General features: G+C 39.2%; 1 protein-coding gene across 1 annotated transcript in view; it reads right to left on the reverse strand.

The window, feature by feature from the left end:
* The window catches only part of LOC111156629 (FRAS1 related extracellular matrix 1), a 146792-nt gene that overhangs the window by 48053 nt on the left and 74050 nt on the right, over positions 1-24689 (reverse strand). Inside the window, exons 18-23 of the mRNA XM_022517628.1 lie at positions 24008-24204; positions 19745-19967; positions 14947-15091; positions 10385-10526; positions 7502-7697; positions 2981-3245 (exon numbers count right to left, since the gene is read on the reverse strand). Coding sequence (XP_022373336.1) covers positions 2981-3245; positions 7502-7697; positions 10385-10526; positions 14947-15091; positions 19745-19967; positions 24008-24204 — 1168 coding nt within the window. The remainder of the gene's footprint in view (positions 1-2980; positions 3246-7501; positions 7698-10384; positions 10527-14946; positions 15092-19744; positions 19968-24007; positions 24205-24689) is intronic.

Below are 24689 nucleotides of genomic sequence, written 5' to 3' on the forward strand. Positions count from 1 at the left end.
TAGCCCAAATTACTCACTCTGAGAAATAGAGCCACAGACTTCTTGCTAAAAGAAAATCCTACCAGGAGTCCAGCGTACAAAACAAACTAAAGACAATAAAAACAAAACAAAACATAAAAACAACAATTAAACACTGAAAAAAAACCCCGAAAGCTTTATCAGTAAACTGGGGTGAGGGTCCCAGAGCCTCACCAATTCAATTCCTCCATGTTCTGTCTCCGGGAGGCCCCAAGAGGGCTTTTGTAAATCCTCAAAGCTCCATAGAATGTGCTTGGGACAATGGACTGGACCAGACCAGTGATTGCTAGTCCTGACTGCCTCAGAATCTTCTGGACAGCTTTGAAAAATACAGATTTCTGGCCCAAGACTGGATTTAGCAGAGTCATCTCTCTGGAGTGAGAGTCAAGAATGTATTTTTATCAATCTTCCCAGTAAATCTCTTCAAGATCTAAATATTTTAAAAATTCTTGGGGCACCTGGGTGGCTCAGTCAGTTAAGCATCCGACTGTTGGTTTCGGCTCACATCATGATCTCAGGGTCGTGGGGTCAAGCCCGGCATCGGGCTCTGCACTGGGCGTGGAGCCTTGTTAAGATTCTCTCTCTCCCTGTCCCTCTGCCCCTCCCCCTCTTAAAAAAAATAAATAAAATTAAAAATTCCTAGGATAAATGATTTGTAAAATGTCATCTTGTATGACTCTCTATGGATGTGGATTAGGAAATTTTTAGAGTATCTTCAATCCTCACATACAGAAATTTTGCATTTCATTCTCTACTTCTCAACACCACCTGATTAATATCTAAGCTTGATTTCCAAACATCATTGGCGGGGTCACTGTTTTCTCCAAATGGTTATGAACGTCTTCCACAGACTCTCCCATGGGCACTGACCGGGGAAAGTGGGAATGGACAGGAGTAAGCAGTTCCAGAAATGGGTGTAAAATTAAAAGCCCTAAATCTGATATACATTGATTAAGCCAAGAAGCACCCAACCTCCATAAGTAACAGGGGAAGAAAGAACAATCATCACTCTTGTAATTTCTTTCCTCCAAGATTAATCTTGGTACTGTAAACATTGGCAGAAAAAGGGGGCCAAGGAAAGAACATAATAAACAATGATAAGAACAATAGTATCAATAATAATAGTAGTAATAAGAGCAGCTAATACTTATTTCATTCTTCTTATGTGCCACATATTTTTCTAAGTACTTTACATGCATAAACCCATTTATACCTCCCATTACCCCCGCAAAACAAGTACTATGAGCATCATTTCCTTTCACAAAGAGGACACAAGAGCACAGGAGGGAGTGTGATTTGACCACAGAGTGGTAAGTAATGAAGGTGGTAACTGACCCCAAGACTGTGTCTACACAGTCTATGCACAGTGGTAGAGAGTGTAATGTCTACAACTCTACCACTTCTAGAGTGAAAGAACCAGCATGAAAAGGAATCCCCACATCTGACATTTTAGTTAATGCTTAGCAACACTCAAACATTAAATTGTTATTTGGATATTGATCAACCAAATGATTATCTACTTATTAAGGACATGTTGTCAAGAGAAAAAAAAAGAAAATACAAGTTCAAACTTCCCCAAATTTTTTAACAGTTAATTATCTTAACCATCTTTCCAAATTGCAATTCCAAGAAGGCATGCAAAATCATCTTTACTGACATTTAAACAATGTCTCTCATAGCAAACATACAGAATTTAGAGAGAGAAAATATATGATGGTGATAAGTGCTACATTTACATTAATTTATAGTGCTCTTTTGAAGATTGTATTTTTTTTAGATTTTATTTTTAAGGAAACTCTACAGCCATTGTGGAGCTCAAACTCACAACCCCGAGATCAAGAGTTGCATGTTCTACTGACTGAGTAAGCCAGGCTCCATATTGGAAGCTGTATTCTGACATGGTGAAAACTGTACTGGGGGTCAGAAGCTCTTCAAGTATGGCAAATTAACCAATGGTCTCAGGGCCTCCATGTTAATTGGTAAAACTCAGGACAATGATTCCCCCAAAGGCTAGTCTAACCAAGATTTCTAGGTTCCTTTTTTATTTGTTGACACAGACAGAGAGAGAGAGAGAGAGAGTGAGTGAATGCCAGGATGGGGTATGTGGGGAGAGGCAGGTGTGGGTGACAGCGAGGGGCAGAAGGAGAGAGAGAATCTTAAGCAGGCTCCATGCCCAGTGTGGAGCCCAATTCGAGGCTAGATCTCGGGAAGCTAAGATCATGACCCGAGCCAAAATCAGAGTTGGATGGTCAACCCATTTATCCTCTCAGGCACCTCAAGATTTCTAGATTCTCATCCCAGCCCTGGAGATCTGGATTTCTATCAAGGACCTTGAGACCAGGCAGCTCTGGGGACTGCTAAGTGATTGCTCCTCTAGAGTTTGTCTTCCTTCTAGTCTTATGACTAGAAATAGATTTCAATATTTTAAATGAATGTGGACTTTCATTAATGTCATATCTTTGTCTTTTCACCAGATTGTTATTCATCCCAATGATTTGTTACAGAATTCTTAAATAGGTATACAGCCCCCAGTTATAACATTGTTTCTATGGGGACACTTGATAATAATATGATTTATGATGTAGATCCTGGAACACATCATGTCAAAAAGCCATGTCTGCTCGTGCCAAATGTTTACCACTAAATACCTTTCCTCAGATAGAAAAAGATACCCCATAAAAGCAGAAAATTCACTTAGTTTCTCCTTAGCTGGGACTCAAAGGTGTTTAGTTCCTCTCCCTAGAACATCTGGCATTTAGATGTGCTTTTTTTTTTAAACAACAGGCTCTAATTTCTTGATTTGCTATTGTCCAATTAATCATACACCTCCACCTTTCATACATCTAGGCAGCAGAAGACCATTGCTATATCAGAGTTGGAAAAGAACTCATTTTTTGCCACCTTTGGTCTGTCTAGGCATTAATCCAGGGAAGGGGTTCTGAAAAGTTTCTTTGGGGCTCACCTGAAGGTGTCACGGGAGACAGCTGCCTTGCTCTTATGCACATAGCAGACTGTCTGTCCTGCTATGTCCATCTGGCTGAAGCTTGTGATGGGGACTCCAGGATAGCGGACATACTCGACCTGGCCAAACCGTGGAGGGGAGGTGATGACATAGAGCAGTTCCTCAGGTTTGTCTGTTCCATCCACAGCAAGGAGACTGGTGGTCGTCAAGAAACCCCGGTCACCTTTAGACACCACCAGCGGTTTCACAAGGATGGCAATATCACCTGCACAGCAGAAGAGCTTGTGGTCAAGACCCAAATTTAAAAAAAAAAAAAAAATGTCCAAGGTAAAGGTAAAAAGCCAAAGGCCAAACTGTAGAAATCAAAACTACCATGGTTTAGAAAGGTTGATAGAATTATTGTTAATAAAAGAATCAGGCAAAAGACTGGAGCAGATAAGACACAGCAGTAGAAACACATATGGCCAACAGAGATACAAAAAAATGCTCAAGCTCATCGATCACCGTGGAAATACAAATCAAGATCACAAGAAGTTATAACCAGGTCATGACTCTCTGATTTGCAAAAATTTAAAATTCTGATGACACCAAGTGTTGAAGAGGATACCGCTGGTAGGAATGTAAATGGGTACACGATTGGCAACATGCTATAAAGAGTAGGATATTCACATTGGTCGTGACCCAGCGACTTCACTCCAGCTGTGTGCTGGAGAGAAGCGCACACTGGCCCCCAGGAGATGGGACCAGAATGGTCACTGCAGCCCTGTCCTCATTGAAAATGCTAACCCAAATGCCTTTTCAAAAAGTAAATATGTAAGCAAGCTCTGATCTAATGGTACAACTGTATTATAAACAGTAGCGAAAGGAGTGAACTAGAGGCACATGGAACACAGAGGTAGCTTGTTACCATTTTTCCCTTGCAGGAGCAAGTCCCAGAAGACCATAAACCACAGTAAGAATATGAACACCGAATTCAGGATGATGGTTCTCACGGCAGGATGGGAGAAGCCCATGGGCAGATGTGTATTACTGTCAGTATTCCAGTCCTTGAATTGTATGGTGGTTGCACGGGTGTGTATTACATATTGAAAAGAGAATAAATGAATGCGTGTATGAAATGCATAAATGAGGAGACGTGGGCCACATGTGGATGAATGGTGCAGTTTTACAAACTAAGGATGATAATCCAATTTTGTTCACTTTATTCACTTAAAAAATCATAACTCAATATTGAGCTTCTAATTTATGTCAGGCACAGGGGTAAGGTTCTTTAAACTTCACACTAACTATGAGGTAGGCTATATATAATCTCCTAGGTTATAAATGAGGAAATTAAGATAAAGAAAAATGTTAACTAACTTGCTAATGATGATTCAATTAATCAAAGGTGGAGCTAGGGGTGGCTCAGTTGGTTAAGCATCTGTCTTCGGCTCAGGTCATGGTCCTGGAGTTCCGGGATCAAGCCCCACATGGGGCTCCCTGCTCAGAGGGGCGTTTGCCTCACCCTCTCCTTCTGCCCCTTCCCCTACTTGTGCTTGCCCTCTCTCCCTCTCTCTCTGTCAAATAAATAAATAAATAAATAAGCAAGCAAATAATCTTTAAAAAATAATAAAATACAGGATAGAGCTAGAATTTGTAATCTAACCATCTGACTTCAGAGCACAAACTTGAACACTAGAAATATGTGAGAAGTAAATGCCATTTCTAAATTTAAAAATACAAATTGTCAATAAAATTTAAAAAGATGTTAGGTCTGATGAGGAACAAAAAAATAAAATATCAAGGAAATACGAGACCAGTGGTTCTCAATGAGTAGCAACTTTGGCCCCCAGGGGATATTTGGTAATATCTGTAGACATTTTTGATGGTCGTAACTGGGGGTTCCTACAGTCTTCTAATAGGTAGAGGCCAGAGATGCTTCCAAACGTCCTATACTGCATAAGAAAGTCCATTACAGGATGCCTGCGGGGCTCAATCGTTAAGCATCTGCCTTCAGCTCGGGTCATCATCCCAGGGTCCTGGGATGGAGCCCCACATCAGGCTCCCTGCTCGGTGGGAAGCCTGCTTCTCCCTCTCCCATTCCCTCTACCTGTGTTCCCTCTCTCGCTGTGTTTCTCTGTGTCAAATAAAATCTTTAAAAAAAAAAAAAGTCCATTACAACAAAGAATTATCTGTCCCAAAATGTCAGTAATCTTAAGACTGAGAAACTCTGTTTCAGATGATTAAGTTGGTCTTTTTGGTAGATTATTGGTGCTTTTAACTCAAAATGCTATCCAACTTAGGTGCAATGGAGAATCAGAGAGCATCTTAACTTTAAATCAAAACCTGAGCCCCAGATGGGGCTGGTCTCCTGGGAGTCAAGATGAATCAAGGGAGTAAAAAGAATGAACAAAGCCCGGGACATAAAAATCACCTACAGAATGTTTCACCAGGAGCAGAAGATGGATCTGAGGGGAGGAAGAGCATCTGGGCTTTCCCTCAATGCAGTTTTTCAGCACAGTGACAGCAGAGTATGGTTCAAGGTCAACTGTAGACGAAGTCCCTTTAAGCTTCTCTCAAAGATAACTCATATCATTTTTGCCACTGTGCAAATCACAAGCCACAGAACAACTGGAAGGCCCGATGTTATTTATAATCGCTCTCAAATGGAGGCAATCTAGATGCTCGATGTTAGGGTTATGGTTTAGTCTAAATATTCAGTGTAGTTTTATTCAGAGATGAACAATGACAGTTCTCAAGTTATGCTACAACCTGAGAAAATTCACACAAAGTTAAAAAAAAGAAAATACAACATTCTATAGATGTAAAACACACCATGATGTAAAAAGGAGCAAAGAAAAGGAATCTGGAACTTCTGAAAATGCTAGTAGGTTAAAGTATCTGTTTGATGTAAGTTTCATGAATCCTTTCAGAGAAGAATCACAGGTCAGTTCCAGCAGAGACTGGCCAGGCGCTCACCAGCCTCATTTCCTGGGCGCACCACTAGAGTTTCCACTGCTCAGACTCCCCTAATGTGGCATGGGACTATGACTCAGACACTGGAATGTGCAGAAGACAGATGCCTCCAAGCCCGGGCCAGGGGTCCTCTCATTTTCCTCCATGTTTCACTTCCGGAGAGTCTCGAAGGCCTTCAGACAGGAAGGATCTTCTAGTTGGAAAAAATCCCCAGATGGTTGTGTAGAGCAGAACTCTCCCCCCACCACCCGTGAATGCACTGTGCTTAGCCAAGAGCAGTCTGTCCTAATACATTAGCCATCTCCACGACACAGGACTTGGCATTACATTTCGCCTGGACATACACTGATGATGAACATAGTAGCCTTTACTTTGCGGAAAGAAAGAAATGTATGCAGTCGTATTTAGCTTCTCTGAGAGTCACTTATTGGCCATCTTCAAGGAACACATTTTATAACTGGGAAACAAGCTAATAAAATATGTTATTTTAGAACCCCAAATAAACATCTCAAAATCAATCAAGCTGACAGCAACTGAAAAGAGAAAGATTCAGGACTATTGGAACTCGATCATACAGGTGATGTAAGATCCCCGCCCTCTGAGCTTCCTGGCAGCAAGGCAAAAAGGGAAGCATTCTGTCAATCAAAAATGTATCGAAGATCCAAGAGTATGCTTGGTCCTAAGAATACAGAGACTCTGGGATGATGCGGATGAACAAGAAATAAATTGTGCCTTCCTCACATAAACTCTAAGCAACGCTTTGGGGTAGTGAGAGTTGCGTAACATTAGGGCTTACACTTCACCTTGTTGAGTCTTCTTCCCAGTATTTTTCACCCTCCTCCTTCTCCTGCTTAGATGCTCCTGAGTCTTATTACAGAAATGGGTCTGCTTCATTCAAGAGCAGCTTAGTATCTCCTCGTGTTCTTCCCTGTCCCTGAGAGAGTTGGTATTAGCACTTTCACAGTGAAAACGAGCAACAGTCTAACCTTTTCAATGACAAAGTTCCTTTTTTTTGAGCTCTAAATTTTAAAATATGTCTTTATTCCTTTTTGTTATTATATTGGAAATGTTTTTCCCCTGAGATTTCGTTTTTTAAGTAACAACTCTCTTCCTGAAGAGAAAATTAGTTTTCGTATTGATTTGGTAAAATGTTACTTATAACAGAAAACCCTGACTCTTAAAGCAGCCTGGGCTGCCATGTTGTTGGCAAGGCTGGATTTCCAATAGGCTCTCGAAATTCTAAAAACGACAAATTGATGGGCTACTCTCATGAGCCTCAGAGCTCCCAGGCAGAGCAGGGGAGGAGTCAGGGAAGCAAATCATAAGAGATGGAATTTCAGGTACAAGGGATAGAAGAAAGAAAGTCAAAAAGAGAGGGAGATAGAGAGAGGAGAGGGGGAAGGAAGGGAGGAAGGAAGGAAGGAAGGGAGGGAGGGAAGAAAGAACGGAGGGAGGGAGGGAGGAAGGGAGGGAGGAGCATTTAGTTGAAAACCTTTGAGTGTTTATACCAGCTCACTTCTGGTTCTAAAACTTGGTCCCAATAAATGTTGAGAGAGATATTTTTACCTTTTCCCATATCCTTGATGGTGATGTGACAGTCCAGTGCTGGTGATCTGTTGTCACCATCCCAGAGGTAGAAGGTAAAGCTGTCTCGGTCCTGGGAATCCATCGACCCGGTGTGCGTGTATCTCAGCAAGTTCAGATCCACGTCCTCCTGAGTGCACTTCATGCCGGGGTAGACAGGGACCCAGTCCCTCCCTATCTGAAAGGTGCCAGAGTTAGTCAGCCACCCGTGTTTTTTTCTTTACAAGTTATGTTAATTGATATTTCCTGTACTCCCTGTAAGCCTGTAAGCCTCCAATAGAAATGATATTTCAGGGAAACTCCAGATGCAATTTATTTTTTTGCCATTTTACCTTATTTTTTTCCCTTTCAAAGAAATACATTAAAACAAATTAAGACCCAGGAGAAAATTACCTTCAACCAAAGGATTTTTGACAGTCTTGTGGCAATTCAACAGTGGTGCTACTTCCAAGGTATTTATCATGAGCAATCATAGCTGATTAGATATTCCAATTAATGAGAGCAGGTGGGTAATCGAGCTCCTGAAATTGATTCTTTAAAAATTAAGTATGTTTCATTTGAGGGTTCCTTTTTTTTTTTTTAGTTCCTATCATTATACAATTAATCAAACCTATTTTTTCAAACTGGTTTATCACTGGACTTATCTGAATTAGATAAAACAAAACTAGAATGGATGTATTTACTCCCAGTACATTTCCCAGCTTTATTGAAGCCCAGAGAAAATTAACAAGATCCCGATCATTCTGTTTATATCGAGTCAGCAAAAAAACATAACTGCAAATATCATATATTATTTTTTATCAATATCTCCTAAAAAACAAGCTAACATCAGTTAAGCATATATTCTGTACCGAACTCAGTGCAGAAATTGTGGTATTCTCAATTAAAAGAGGTTCTTATGCTAGGGGGAACTGACAACTGAGAGTATTCAAAACATAATATTAATAAATCTGTATCTGATTTATAATAATTTTCTAGTTATTCTCTGAAGATACATAACTTTCCCCAAGAATAGCTCATGAAAGTCATTTGACATAATTCAAGAAAAATGTCATCTAACAAATTTATTGTACAATATAACCCTTACTTTTCCTTGTCTGGTTTAAGAGACTAAAATAGAAATTTAAATCCTTGGATTTTTTTTTTCTTTCCTTTGACACATTATTCCACAGACCCCCAGTTTCTGGCAAAAATGCCTCACTGCCCCCCCCACCACTTCTCTTTACTGTGTTACCACTTCTCTTTACATCCTCTTTGATAAAGTTTCCTCTTCTTTAATATATCTGCTCATCTGATGTTTGTACAGAGGTATGTTCTGCCCCAGGACTCAATGGATGAAAGTTAGTTATGTTGTAATACTTAAGGTCATTATGTGTTTCCATCCTAAACCTATTTCCAGATTTAGTTTTTAAAACAGACTCTTTCAGGTTTCAAACCAGACGGCCTGCATTCTATTTAACTTTCTTCATTTGTCATCTATCTGAGAAAGTAAATACAGAAGAAGATAGCTTTTCCTGTCTCCCATCTCCATGCAATTCCCCATTTACACTCCCGAATGCCTGCTCTGGTTTGACAAAATCATTTGCAAGCCTCCAAAGAAGAAGAAAATAAGAGTCAGACTCAAGGTGGTGCAAACTACAGAAAATCAACAAGAACACAAGAACCCTTGGGAAAGTCCAGGAGTCCTAGAGTCCCAGTCCCTGGTCTCGGAGAGACTTGGCAAAGCCCAAAGGAGCTGGGAAAGAATGATGTGGTGCCATACGGGGAAGCTGGACCCATCTGCATTTTCACATACCCCAAACCCTTCACTTCCCATGCTACCCAAATGCGTGAGCTCTCACTGCATTTCTACTTCATTACTCTTTGAAATGAAATAAGGACACAGCTGTACCTCAATTTAAATCAGTGATTGCTCTTCACTCCGATTCTCTATGGTGCCTACGATCTAAGATAATCAAGCTGTTCCATGCAGAATGAATCCTCACTGCTCTTCTAGGACTGTGCTGACATTATATTAAAAGTTAAGCATTCAGTCAAATAATCGCATTGGGGATGGCTGGCAGTGGTTCTTGCTAGACTTCATCCATCATTCAAACAAACATTTTGATGGATTACTCATGGGACCTTTTCAAGCGACTGATCTATCATGTGAGTTGGGCTCCTCCTTGGGCATCAAGCACACAGTCTGAATCAGACCGGTGAGCACCATTTGTTAAAAGACTATCTTTTCTCCATTGTATTGCCTTTGCTTCTTTGCCAAAGATCTGTGGACTGTATTTTCGTGAGGGTCTACTTCTGGGTTCTCTATTCTATTTCATTGATCTATTCATCTGTTCCTTCATCAGATCCAGACTACCTCAATTAATGCAGCTTTATAGTGAGTCCTAAAGCCAGACAGTCCCATTCCTCTAACTCTGTTTTCCTTTTTGTTCACTATATTGTGCATTTTGCCTCTCCATACAAACTTCAGAATCAAGTTGTTAATATCCACAATAAGTAATCTATAAACTCTATTAAAAAATTTTTTTTAAATCTGGGGGGAATGAAGATATCTCAAAGGATGCATGGTTCTCATCAGCAATTAGACAACTTGCTTTACCCCAGTCACCCCCGTCTCCCAAAATTTAGGTGTGATCCCAGGGGAGGCGAGATAATGAAGAACCTTGATAGTGTTTGAATTTACCCTGAGTTGAGTAAGAAAATTTAGCATGATGTAAGTTCACCCCAAACTAAGAAAATTAAATTTTCTACCTCTGGGCAAAATGTGGTTATTAGAGAATAACTTCAGTTATAGAAATCTGTGTACTAAGAAAATGTATACCTGCTACATCAGTTTTGAAAAAGAACAGTAAAAAGACCACCAACCTTAAGTTGAAGCTGCCCATTTTGGGGAAGCCTTTCGAACAAATAGTAAATCTTCTCCCTGGGTGAGTCTTCATCTATGGCTGAAAGCACGGCACTAGAAATAATACGCGTTTCACCCATTTTCATGGTAATTTCAGCCTTCCTGTAGAAAGGAAGATGTCTAGGTTGATAGGAAAATAGAAGGCATGGCTTCTGCAGGGCTCATTCTTCAACAGCTAGGGAATGCTGTTCCCTATCCAAGGCACCGAAAATGATGAGCCGGGCTCATGAAACAGGCTCTCATTTCACTTTACACGTCAAAGCCCTAAAAGGCAACTAGGCAGCCACAGCGAACATGGTGTGAAGTAATTAAAGACTTCTGCCTGTTTCTATGCATTGCACTTCACCGTCTTCTGTTGTAATTTATTTTATAGAACGGTTTTATTTCCAATATTTCACTTGCTACAACAACAGCTCCATGACATAAGTGAGCAAGACAGTATCATTCAAATTTTACAGATAAAAACTTATTTAAAGAGACTGACTGGCTTAGTCACCCAGGTTCTGGTACCTTTTTGAAGCACTGTTATGAGCACTGTTATGAGTTTGGTGACACTTAGGCCATCCATGGCCTCCTACATTACCCTCCCTTTCCCTGATAACATTCCGGGTAGACAGCGTTCCCTTCACAGCAATTGTTTTTTCCAAGTGCTTCACCTGCCAGGTTAGCCCCTGGCTTCCTGAAGACGGAGCTGGGATGAGCAGCTGCTGCTTTCGCTATAAATACTGCTACTGGCCTCTACTCCTCTCCCAGCCAATACGGCCATTTTCTGTAGTCTCACCCAAGTGAGGAAGAGATTTCTTTCCACCTTTGTTTCTAGCTTTCAGTTTGGGTCACCACACAAGGCCAAAAGCTGTCCAACCTGACTGCTTGTTTTCCCATAAAAACCGATGAAGTTTCCTTTGGATGCAGATAAAGGACATTTCAGTAGCATCAACTGGTATTCTAGCAACTTCCAGGCTCTCAGCTGACAAGCCAGAGCCCAGACACCTCACTTCTAACCTCTTGTACTTGGTGACTCTTTTGCCTCTCCAGAGCTGACATCTTCCCTGGCAGAAGGAGGTGATTTCTGCCCACCTCTTTCCTGGAAGATATGAATCCCATTCCTCTCAAAGGCTAATGAATCAGCTGACTGGTTGATTCTGGAGGTGAGTGGTGCCATTAATAGAAACAGATTAATCAAAACAGGAAGGAAGCCCATGTGATGAGGAAGATAACAAGCTCGTAGGAGAAAGTTACCAGAATTAGATATCAGAGGGGCCAAAGGAGAGGGCAGTATGTCATAGTCTGAGTTACTCCAAAAGGGACCATGAGACAAGGACTGTGGTGCAGGTGATTTATTTGGGAAGTGATTCCAGGAAGCAAGAGAGAGGAATGAAGAGTGAGACAGAGCAGGAGGAGTAAGGCAACGAAAGGTGTTTATGGCTATGGACTCAGGGCTTCTGGGGATCCTTCGAAGAACCACATAGAATATGCTTCAAATTGTGCTTCTGGGGCACCTGGGTGGCTCAGTTGGTTAAGCATCTGACTTCAGCTCCGGTCATGAACCCAGGGTTGAGCCCTGCATCAGGCTCCCGGGGAGTCTGATTCTCCCTCTCCTCTCTGCCCATTCTCTATCTCCCTATTTCTCTCTCTCTCTCTCTCAAATAAATAAAATCTTTTTTAAAAAATTGTACTTCTGAAGGGTGGGAGTATGGGACATTTACTTCTGCACTAGCTCCCATAGATTGAGAGCTACTGTCAGAGTGTCTTTGCTGTGTCTGGACCAAATGTGCCAAATGAGCCAATGCTGCTTCACAGAAAGCTCTGAACGACATGGCAAATACAGTTATGAACCAAGGCACTGGTATGTGACCCTGACAGTGAGCCTGGTGTGTTCCACCACAAGAGCAACTACAATCATGGAGCAGGGGGCTGAGGGAGCATGGTCCAGAACTCTGGAAGCATCTACTACAGCATCTAGAAGGTATTCCAAAGAAATAGAGGCAAATGCTCTAATAAAGTCCAGCAAGAAAAGACGAGCCATTCAATTCAGTAGGAAGGCCAAGGGTAACTTTTAAGTGAGCAGCTTTAATAAAGTGGGAGAGGTTGGTCAGAAATGGACAAAGCACAAACTATTTTTCCAAATAGATTGGCACTGAAATAAATGAGGAACTGGGTCATCTTCATGGTTTTAGGGTGAGAATAGCTCCTAATAATGATAATAACCAGCACCTAGGAGCACTTCCTGTGTACTAGCCAATCTTTCAAATACTTTTACATATTTTAATTCATTTAATCCTTGCAACCACCCTATGAAAAAGATACTGTTACTATCCCCACTTACAAAGAGGTTGACAGTGCTCACTTCAGCAGCACTTATGCTAAAATGGAAACAATACAGAGAAGATTATCATGGCCCCTGTGCAAGGAGGACATGCAAATTCATGAACCGGTCCATATTTTTTCAGGAAATGACAGGTGTTGATAAGGATGTGGAGAAAGGGGAACCCTCCTACACTGTTGGTGGGAATGCAAGCTGCTGCGGCCACTCTGGAAAACAGGATGGAGATTCCTCAAAAAGTTGAAAATAGAGCTACCCTACGACCCAACAATTGCACCACTGGGTATTTTCCTTAAAGTTACAAATGTAGTGATCCAAAGGGACATGTGCACCCCAATATTTATAGGAGAAATTCCCACAAGAGCCAAATTACGCAAAGAGCCTAGATGTCCATTGATAAATGAATGGATAAAGAAGATGTGGTAAATATATACAATGGAATATTATGCACCATCAAAAAGATATCTTGCCATTTGCAATGATGTGGATGGAACTCAAAGGTATTATGCTGAGCGAAATAAGTCAATCAGAGAAAGACAATTATCATACAATCTCACTGATATGAGGAAGTTGAGAAACAAGACAGAGGATCATAGAGGAAGGGAGGGAAAAATGAAACAAGATGAAACCAGAGAGAGAGACAAACCATAAGAGACTCTTACTTAATCTCAGGAAACAAACTGAGGGCTGCTGGAGTAGAGGGGGTTGGGAGGGATGGGGTGGCGGGGTGATGTACATCGGGGAGGGTATGTGCTATGGTGAGTGCTGTGAACTGTGTAAGACTGATGATTCATAGACCTGTACTCCTGAAGCAAATAATACATTATATGTTAATTAAAAAAAAAAAAAGAATGCAGCACGAAACAGGAAATCAGACTTGAGTGACTGCCCTGTTATTTGACCTGTCTGGTCTCAATTTTGTGAGCAAGGATAATAATACCTACTTCCCATAGCTGTGGTGAGGATTTAAGGAAATGTCCATTAAAAGATCCAATACAGTGTCTGTCAATAAACACCCGTTTGCCCCTCCCTCCCATTCTCTTAGATACAGTGAGGTCATTAGAAAGGGGGTTCCTGGACGCCTGGGTGGCTTAGTGGGTTAAACCTCTGCCTTCGGCTCAGGTCATGATCCCAGAGTCCTGGGATTGAGACCTGCATCGGGCTCTCTGCTCAGCAGGAAGTCTGCTTCCCTCTCTCTCTGCCTGCCTCTCTGCCTAGTTGTGATCTCTTTCTCTGTCATATAAATAAACAAAATCTTTAAAATTAAAAATAAAAGAAAGGGGTTTCCTAAATATCACGATATCCTTCCTATTTTCATTTTTATAAATCAGGGTCATCCCAGTCCAACAGTCCGGCTAGATCCCAGAAAACAGAAAGTTCTGCTGCGGACTTTTAGTGGAACTGATGTCTGAGACGCAACCCTCCAAAAAATGATCATCAGGAGAGAAGCAGACACTTCTCCGCATCCAGCACCAGACAGATTGGGCCTCCTCAGGTTTTGCCCTGGTACAGCTGTGTGTGGTGGCCAGTAATACGAGCCATGGCTGAGCTGCAGAAATGTATCTGACAAAGACGCTTTACCCTATGATCACACTGATCAATTACAGAGGGAGTCACCGAGATGGTTTGCAATTAATCAGCTCAGAATTTTTAAACGATCATTTAAGTGATCATTTTGATACCAGGTAGGAAAAGACTATTGACCCTGATGGAACACAGAGGGCTGGTGGATCATGAAATACCTAGATGATGAAAGTGATGGCATTTATATGTTAAACTTAGCCGCTCCTAGTTAAAAGTTTGATCGAATCCACGGGGAGGACTGTCTACTGTTAATATTATCACATATTATTTAAGTCTATACATAATCTATTGCACTTTGGTGTGTGTGTGTGTGTGTGTGTGTGTGTGTGTGTACAGGTATTTAAATACCTAGGACACTCTTCATTCCATACAATAGGCTCAGTCATTCTTAATTATCTACCACTAACTAGAACTTTCAGAGGAAAATCAAATAACTAGGGAGATGTTACATTAACATTTGAACTAAAAGTTCTAGGAGTAGGTGGGACGAATTGATAGACAGGGGCCGTCAAAGTCTTGTTTCTCCCTGGAAGACACACATGACATTTGCACCTAGTCTTCCAGACCACAAAATTTTCTAGAACATCTGAAAGAGACTCTTTTCAGGGAGCTTACTTGTTCAGCGTTGGTTTCTCATCATTAACTGGGGTGATCTCCACTGAAATGGTTTTTAATATCTTATGTTTCCCATCTGACAACTGGACTGTGAAGTCATCAGCAAGGCTCTCTGAGTCATCATGCACATATACCAACTTCATTCCTGGAAGAAGCAGGGAAAAAAAGAGAGAGAGAAAGTAAATCTTTCTTATGATTAAGCCATTTCAAAACACACATAATCTTTTTTAATTTCCAAGGTATTGATATCACCAAAAGTTCATTAGTCAGTGCAATTGGGTGAAATTAAACTGTTTTATGAAATAAGACTGCCCTCTTAATTTGGTAAAAATTCATATTTAAATACTTAAATATTTGATAAGGATCTTATTTAGACATCAGTGAGGATAGCATATATTATTTAATACACTGTATGAGAACGTGGTTCATTACTTGGGGAAAATTATAGTTAGATATCTACCTCGAGACAAGAACTAAAATAAATTCTAGATGAAGCAAAACTTATATATAAAACTACTTTTCAAAAACCTACACAACATTCACATGAAAATGCAAGAGACTCAGAATAGCCAAAACAATCTTGAAAAGAACAAAGTTGGAGATTCACATTTTTCATTTTCAAAACTTACTACAAAACTATAGTAATCAAGACAGTGTGGAACTGGCATAGAACAGACAAGTAAATTAACCTAATAGATAAGAGTCCAGAAATGAAATCTTACATTTACAAGCAACTGATTCTCATCAAGAGCACAGAAACCTTTCAATGAGCAAAGAGTGGTCTTTTCAATAAATAGTGCTGAGACAACTCAAAAGCCACAGACAATAAAAAGAAGTTCGATCCCTACCTCACACTACATACAAAAATTAACTCAGAATTGATAATAGACCTAAATGTGAGAGCTAAACTAGAAAAACTGTTAGAAGAAAACACGAGTAAATCTCTGTGACTTTGAGTAAGGCAATGGTTTCTAGGCAAGACACCAAAAGCACAAGTGACCAAAACAAAACAAAACAAAAGGTAGGTAATTTAGATCTCATGAAAATTAAAAATTTGGGACTGCAAATGATACTATTGAGGAAGTAAAACAACAGCCCACAGAACTGGAGAAAATATTTACAAATCAGATACCTGATAAAGGAGGGTCTAGTATCCCAAACACATTAAGAACTCTTACAACTCAATGATAAAATAACTCCCAATTACAAAATTGGCAAAAGATTTGAGTAGATATTTTTCCAAAGAAGATGGATGTCAGGACATAGACAAATAGTCAATGAACTCATGAAAAGATGCTCAACGCTATTAGCTATTAGGGAAATGAAATAAAAATCACAATGAGATACTATCTTACACCTACTAGGATGGCTATCTTAAAAAGATAGACAGTAACAAACTTTGGTGAGGATGCAAGGAAACTGGAACTCTCATACATTACTGGTAGGAATGTAAACTGATGCTACTACTCTGGAAAACAGTTTAGCTCTTCCTCAAAATGTTAAACATAGGGTTATCATATGACCCAGCAATTCCACTCCTAGATACAGACCTGAGACAAATGAAGGTACATATCCATGCAAAAACATATATATGAATGTTCACAGTCAAAAGTGAAAGGACAGGATGCCTGGGTGGCTTAGTCAGTTAAACACCTGCCTTCAGCTCAGGTCATGATCCCAGAGTCCTGGGATCAAGTCCTGCATGGGGTTCCCTGCTCAGCAGGGAGGCTGCTTCTCCCTCTGCCTGCTGCTCCCCCTGCTTGTGCTCTTTCTCTGACAAATAAATAAATAAATAAATCTTAAAAAAAAAGTAGTGGAAGTGACCTAAATACCCATCAACTGATGAACAGATTAAATAAATGTGCTATGTCCATACAATAGAATATTTGGCGATAACAAGGAATGGCATAGTACTGACTCATGTTACAATACAGATGAATCTTGAAAACATTGCTAAATAAAAACATTATGTTAAATAGAAGTTACAAAAGCTCATAGATTCTATTTATATGATTCTGCAACGTCAGAATAAACAAACCTGTGGAGACAAAAAAACAGGTTACTGGTTGCCAAGGGTTGAGGAAGAAAGGGATAAGAATGTCTGCTAATGAGTATGTTATTTCTTTGGGGGGATAATGGAAGTGTTCTATGATCTAAAAAATCATTAATCGTGATGATGAATATACTAAAAACCTCTGAATGGTAGGTTTTAAAGGGTTGGATATTATGGCATGTGAATTATATCTCATTAAAGCTGTTTTAAATTATTTGGAAGAAAATACAAGTAAATATCTTATGTCTGAATGTAGAGCATCTTCCTAATACAGTAACAAAAGAAAACCTCATAAAGAAAAATAGTGATAAATTTCACCACTTACAATTTGTGATTTCTGTACTTAAGAACATTAATTAAAAGCAAATAATAGGGGAAAAAACTTGTAACATATGTGACAAAAATATGAGACATCAGTAGTTAATGACCTTTTATAAGTTAGTATAAATGAATAGAAAAATGAGCAAAGGACATTATCAAGTAATTTACAAAAAGGTGAAACATATATAGTCAATAAATATGAAAGTATGGTAAATCTTACTCATACTCTAAGAATTTCAAATTAAGACTAAAACGAGGGACTGTTATTGACTACAAAATTCGCAAAATTTTTTTAAAAATATCCATTCTTGATTAGGAAACTAAGCATGTTCATGCATATCAAGCAATGGCAATTTTTCCCCAAAAGTATTATAAATGCTCTCCTGTTTTGCCAAGTAATTTCATTATAAAAATTTATGGCAAAAAAAATTTAAGAGATGTGGACTAGGATTTATGTTACAAAAATATACATAAAGCATCTTTATGTGTAACCTGTAGTATCAAGAAATGAAAAGCTCTCTGGATATTTAAAAATAGAAGATAGTTGTAAAAAAATTACAGTGCAAAACCCCCATACAATGAAAAGCTGGAGTTATCACAAACATGTTTTCAATTAACATTTAAAAAGTAAGAAGTTTCTTATAGTTGCTAAGAAAAAAAGCCAGATTACATAATGTAGCAGCAGTTTTTTTTTTTTTTTAAAGATTTTATTTATTTATTTGACAGACAGAGATCACAAGCAGGCAGAGAGGCAGGCGGAGAGAGAGGAGGAAGCAGGCTCCTTGCTGAGCAGAGAGCCCGATGCGGGGCTCGATCCCAGGACCCTGGGATCATGACCTGAGCCGAAGGCAGCAGCTTAACCCACTGAGCCACCCAGGCGCCCCTAGCAGCAGTTTTATAAATTCTGTATGTTTGGGGTTAGAGGATGTATGTGAGAATATACTGAAAATTTTTTAAAAATGTAGCCATAAATGAATCAAAAATAAAATAAAGACAAAAATCTAATCTCTGAGAATATTACTAAGTTATTGACCAAAGCATTAATTTATGTAAACCATTTATTTTTTCTTCAAAATCATCATATGGTACAAACTTTACCCAATACACATGCTTATTTAGCCTAGTAATATAGTAAGTAATAATATTTAACTGAATTACAAAACAGACTTTGAGAGTACAATTTGAATGATTATTCCTTTTCCTTTGTCCTAAATTTGAAAAGAAGAACACTGTAACAACCTATTTGTATTATTTGATACACACGGTTATTGATTTGGCAATATCATCACTTAAGCCCCAGAGTTTCTTTCTTTGCAACTGACAAAAACCGAGTAACATGTGAATTAACTTTTCAAATTCAAACATGATACGATGTGGCACATCCATTGCAAAATAAACTCGGGGGCAGAGAGCTTAAACTTGTTGGGGAATGGAGAAATGTAGAAAGTAGAAAAAGTGCTAAACTGGTGCTGAAAGGAGCCAGCCCAGGAAAGTGACGGTCTGGGGTGCCTTGTGGGTGGGTGGGTGGGGAGGTCAGAGGTTACCTTGTTCTGAAGGCACTGTGTTGGCTAACCCAGCAAAGGGGATTCAGGTTGGGGAAACATGTGAAGGCAGGAAGGAGAGTGAGAGTATGCAGTGATTCTAGACCCGCCCTTTTCTCTGATATTTAAAAGTATGTTTATATTTGGAAAATAGGGTAAAATTGATTTTTTTAAAAAAGAGTAATTAAAAAATAATTCAGGCTGCTATTCCCATGTGTCATTTCCTTAAAGAACAAATTATCTCCACTGAGAATAATGTTATTATATGTGGGTCTATATTTGTTTCGAACATAGAAGTTTTGGCCAACAAATCTCTTCAAATTTAGGTCCGTGATCTCAGTAGTTTTAAAAGGAATTTTTTATTATGATATGAAAAAGTTGGAGCTAAAATACCCCAAATCACAAATATCATTTTCTTTAAAGATTTATTTATTTATTGGAGAGAGAGAAAGAGAAAGAGAGAGAGCACAAGCAAGGGGACAGGTAGAGGGAGAAGAGAGAGAGAGAATCTCAAGCAGACTTCCAGCTGAGTGCAGAGCCTGATGCAGGGCTTGATCCCACAACCATGAGATCATGACCTGAGCCAAAATCAAGAGTCAGACAGTTAACTGACTGAGGCACCCAGGCACCCCACAAATGTCATTTTTAGTGATGCTCCCAAAGTGAAAGAAAACACTATTTCCTTTTCAACTGTGCACTATCTGTAACTGAGGCTTCATGCCCTACGTGAATCCAGAGCCCAGAGAAAACTCTTGAGAGATAAGTGAATAAAGTAGTTGACTGCCATTTCTTCACTTCCTGTATCTGAGGTTTACTATTAGCTTTTCTGGGCTAAATTACTAAATCAACAACAATAAGTGAATTGAAGTGGAACATGATCTACCATTTTTGAGAAGTTCCAAGGAAAAGTTCTGAACGAGTTCATGCTTCTGGCTGGGGTTGACAGGCTGCATATTTTGCGGAAAGTCTTTGCCAAGCACCCTGTTGATGAGGAGGCCATGGCTTGGTTTACGAGTGACACTGAAAAGCAAGAGGTCCTTGGGAAGGTCGAGATCAGCAGCATCGATGACGGAGGTATCCAGTTCTTTCATCTGACCCTCACACACCTGAGCAAAAACAAGTCGGCATGTCAGCTGTGTCAAAATAACATTTGTCTTTCTTTTAGCAAGTTGCTTCAAAGAAATGATTTTAAGATATCCTATTACAAATTTTCTATGAAATGTGTGTGTAATTAGTCCTAAAAAGAAATGGCTGGTTTAACATGAGCTTAAAAAAGAATAAATCTATTAATCTCTCTCAGGTTTTCTCTGAAGATTTCAAAGCAGTTTATTCATTTTCCTAAAGAACAAAAGATACACACACACACACACACACACACACACACACACAAATCCCCCCCCCCCCCCCATAATTCAAAGCTCAGGGGAAAAGCAATCAAAAGAATGCTTGCTTTCTGGAAGTCACAGAGTTCAACTGTAAAACTAAGTGTGGACCTTTCACCTTCAGATCCTAATCTGTTATTTTAACCTCCTGAATCTTGCTGCTTTCACAATTCTTGTTTCTGCTTCAGAAATGGTGTGGATGTCTGCTATGTGCACTGGGGGTATTTTATGTTTCTCATTTTTCTATTTTCTCATTCTCTTTCTCTATTCTATTTCTCATTCTCATTCTCTGTTTTCTCATCACAGGAAAACCTTCTGTACTTCAGTTGCAATGAACAACAATCAAGAAGGAGGCTTGTGGATGCCCAACAGTGTTTATTTTAATTCAGGGTCCCTCACCTCTCCCCAACCCTCATGCCTCAAACTTTCCTGAACCACCTCCTCCCGCCCCCAGACCCCACTCCAGGTTTCATAATCCTTTAAATACAAAGAGAACGGACTGTTTTTCATCTCAGGTAGCCTCCAGCCATTTAGAACTTGACATGGTACTTAGCTGTCTTGATCTTTTTCTCATAGCAAGAATGAAGAGAACAAAGAAATATCTGTTTCATCTTTTGAAACAAAGCAAGACCTAAATAATCAGACTGTATACATCGAACAGATGCTGACTGGTAATCTGCAAGGCACTGGGCCTCGTGCTGTGGGGAATGAAATATTCTAATGAGTCAAAGTCGGATGAGACCATGAAGGCCTGTCCATCGGTGATTATAATACAACAAGAAAATTATCTAGCGATACTAAATATGGATAAACAGGAAGTGCAAAAGGGTGGAGGAGACCAGGAGTGTCTTCATGGCAGAGTGGGCATGTTAGCCTTGAAGGATACATAAAGTTTAGGTTTGTGAAAATGCCCGTTCTCTCGAGCCTCTCTTACTGGGAGGCTTCCCGCGACTAGCGTCTACTGCGCTTGTGTGAAGAAGAATCGCTTGCCATGCTAATACCTGGGCCAAAATGATGTTGGTTTCCTTATAGCTGGCCTTCCCTATTAAAGACAAAGATGGCTTCATAATTTAACGTGCAATGATATAACTATGAAATCATCTTTGATGGTAGCTTGGCTTTTTCTCCAAAAATTTTCATAAAGCCACTGAAAATATGTTCTCATTACCCTTCTTCCTAAAGCTTAGGACTCCTGGACTCACTATATAGCTCATTCCTTTCTCATTTATCAGATGGTAAATTACTTCACAACATGACCGGGAAATTTCACTGAAAATTTGGGATTCTTTTTTGCACATTTCATTTACTGAGATCCTAAATAAAAGGTTTAGATCAATATGCACAAAATGCAGAAACTCACTAGTAGAGCCACTTGAAACGAATTAGGATATCTTAAAACCTCATATTTTTTGGCAAGTTGCAGCCCAACTTGATGGAAGCTTGACTGTCTACAAGATAAACAGACTTTCCCCAAGAAAGCATAATAAATAGGGCTATTTTTAAAAAATCACTTGAAGCTTAAAGCCAGCTCTGGCAGTAACACATAGGGCTCCCTATCTGATACCCTCCAACAGCTTCTCTAAGGAGTGCCCAGGTCAAAAGCATGATTACTTTCAGAGAAGGGCAAGGGATAATTTCCCAGTGGCCTAATTATTTCAGAAACTCTAGCTCTGCATAGATACAAGACAACAGAGGTAGATATAGAAGGAATCATTTGTAGAGTTTCTTCTCTCTCTCGTAATTACTGAAGTGCTCTCCAGAGGAAGCCACATGCCAAGAGAAAGGGAAGGGCAGGAGCTGGGTCCAAGTCTCTTGGGGAGATGACTCTCAGATACCATTAAGAGTCAGTAGACAATTCTAATCAAATAAAGACTTTTGCATTTAGAATTTGATACTTTTCAGTGACAAATAAGGCTAGATAATGGCTTCAAAATAGATCCTTGCTTTGGTAAATGTCAGAAAAAAGATGGTAAACCTAACAATAATACAAATGAGACCTATTTACTAAGGGACTAGTATGTGCCTGACCATCTTGTTCATCATGATTTCCCCTTAAGAATTTGATACACATTTTGCAGATAAGGAAACAGAAGTACAGAGAGAAATAGCTTATCTGGGGTCCTACAGCCAGTAAACAGCAATACCCAAACCCCTCTTATTCCAAAGCCTGTATTCCTCTATTTAATCAAGATTTGCTGTACATATTTCTGAATTAAATAATTGTATGTAAAATATAGAATTGTTTTAAAAGACTACATGCTGATATGGAAAGGTTTCCAATATACAAAATTAGGTTTTTCTAAAAAGTGGAGAGTAATAGGTATAATATGACCCCTGATTTATAAGTAAATACAGAAAAATTGCATATATATATATATAATATATATATATACACACACACACACATACATACAAACACATATTATTGGCATTTGGACAAATTATTTCTGAGGAATTACTAAAAAGTCAATGGGGAGTGGATATGGGTAGAGGCTATAGAAGAGGGAGACTGTCATATTTCATATTTCACTGCATATGTTCCTCAATATTTTAACTTGTATAACTACATATTTTATTATTATGTTTTTAAAGACAACAGATGTTATCTGAGGAGTGATATTACGGCCATTTTAACTATCTATATGAATTTTTAAATAAAACTAAAAAACATTATCATGTAAAAATAGTTTTAAAACTACAGAAAAAGAATGATTCAAATTGTATTTTTTTCATTTCATCTATCTTTATAAATAGCTACATAAAGGAGCGCCTGGGTGCCTCAGTTGGTTATGTGTCTGACTCTTGGTTTTGCCTCAGGTCATGATCTTGGGGTAGTGAGATCGAGGCCCCCTGTCAGGCTCTGCACTCATCTCGAAGTCTACTTGAGGATTCTCTCTCTGCCTCTCCCTGTGCCCCTCCTGCTCATACACTCTCTCTCTCTCTCTCTCTCATTCTCTTTCTCTCTCAAAATGAATAAATCTTTAAAAATAGCTATATGGGACACCTGGGTGGCTCAGTCATTAAGCATCTGCCTTCAACTTGGGTCATGATTCCAGGGTCCTGGGATCGAGTCCCCACATTGGGATTCCTGTTCAGTAGGAAGCCTGCTTCTCCCTCTCCCAGTCCCCCTGCTAGTGTTCTCTCTCTCGCTGTGTCTCTCTCTGTCAAATAAATAAATAAAATCTTTTAAAAAATAAATAAAAATTAAAAAAATAAAAATAGCTATATGAAAAGATGCCTTAATATATGTGAATTGAGAGTCCTTGTCATGATAGCATTGGTTTAGAGAGCATGCTATGGAATCAAACTGCCTGGGGGCAAATCTCCTATGTACCATTCCCTATATGCCAATTATTTCCAAGCTCTGTGATCTTGGGCCACAGAATTAACCTCTCTGTGCCTCATTTTTGCAGTTACTAAAAGGCAATCATAATAATACCATCACCATAAAAGCCTTGTAAGCCTTTCCATGAGTACATGTAAAGGACTCGAAATACCACCTACAACCTAGTAAGTACAAAATCCTGTATCTATGCAACTACAAGTCCATTCATGCAGTTCTATATGCTTGCAATTACCATCATTACTACTAGAATAATATTCTTCAAGTAACTGTATTCTAGAATATAGGTGACTGTTCTTCCCATTCCTTTTCAACTTAATGTAGTAAGTGCACCTGGACCAATGTAAATGAACTAGGTGAAAATAAAATCAGAAAATGATTAAAAAAAGAAGAAACTGAAAAATCCCGTTATGTTTCTTACAGTAATATTCTGCACTACAAAGTTAGGAGCTTCGTCATTCGTGGGGTTGATGATAATGTGAAATGGTATCTCCAAGGAGCGTCGCTTCCCATCTGTGACGTACACCATGAACTGGTCTGCCGTTGGTTCCATCCTCAGATGCCTGGCCTGCACGTAGTTAATGTGCAAAGCCTTCATGTCTTTCCACCAGAATGAAGCTAGAACACACCAACATGGAGCAGGTCAATATGAAATATATATATATATATATATATGTATATATATATATATATATATACATATATATACACACACACACACATATATATGTATATATACATATATATATATACACATTTTTTTTCTTCCCCCCCAAGATACTGAATTTTAACCCTTAACCCAATAGTTTATTTCTCAGAAAAGCAAATAAGAGATGGGTACAATTGATCTAAGAATCAGCTATCAGGGGCTGCTATAGTGTCTGTCTGCCATCAGCATAAATACAGATATCCATAAATCATAGGGAAGGATTAAAATTTGCATGGAGAACAGAAAGGTGGTAACCGCTAACCGGGATATGTAGGGACTTCGTGACTGTTCTTTATATAGTTGCAATGAATGTAAGCAAGACCTTCCCTCAATTAAAATCACTGCTCCCATATAAATAGTTCTTGTCCTGCTTGAATAAAAAAGAGACCATCTC

This window comes from Enhydra lutris, unplaced genomic scaffold, assembly GCF_002288905.1.
Source record: "Enhydra lutris kenyoni isolate GAN:26980312 unplaced genomic scaffold, ASM228890v2 scaffoldscaffold47, whole genome shotgun sequence".
NCBI lineage: Eukaryota > Metazoa > Chordata > Mammalia > Carnivora > Mustelidae > Enhydra > Enhydra lutris.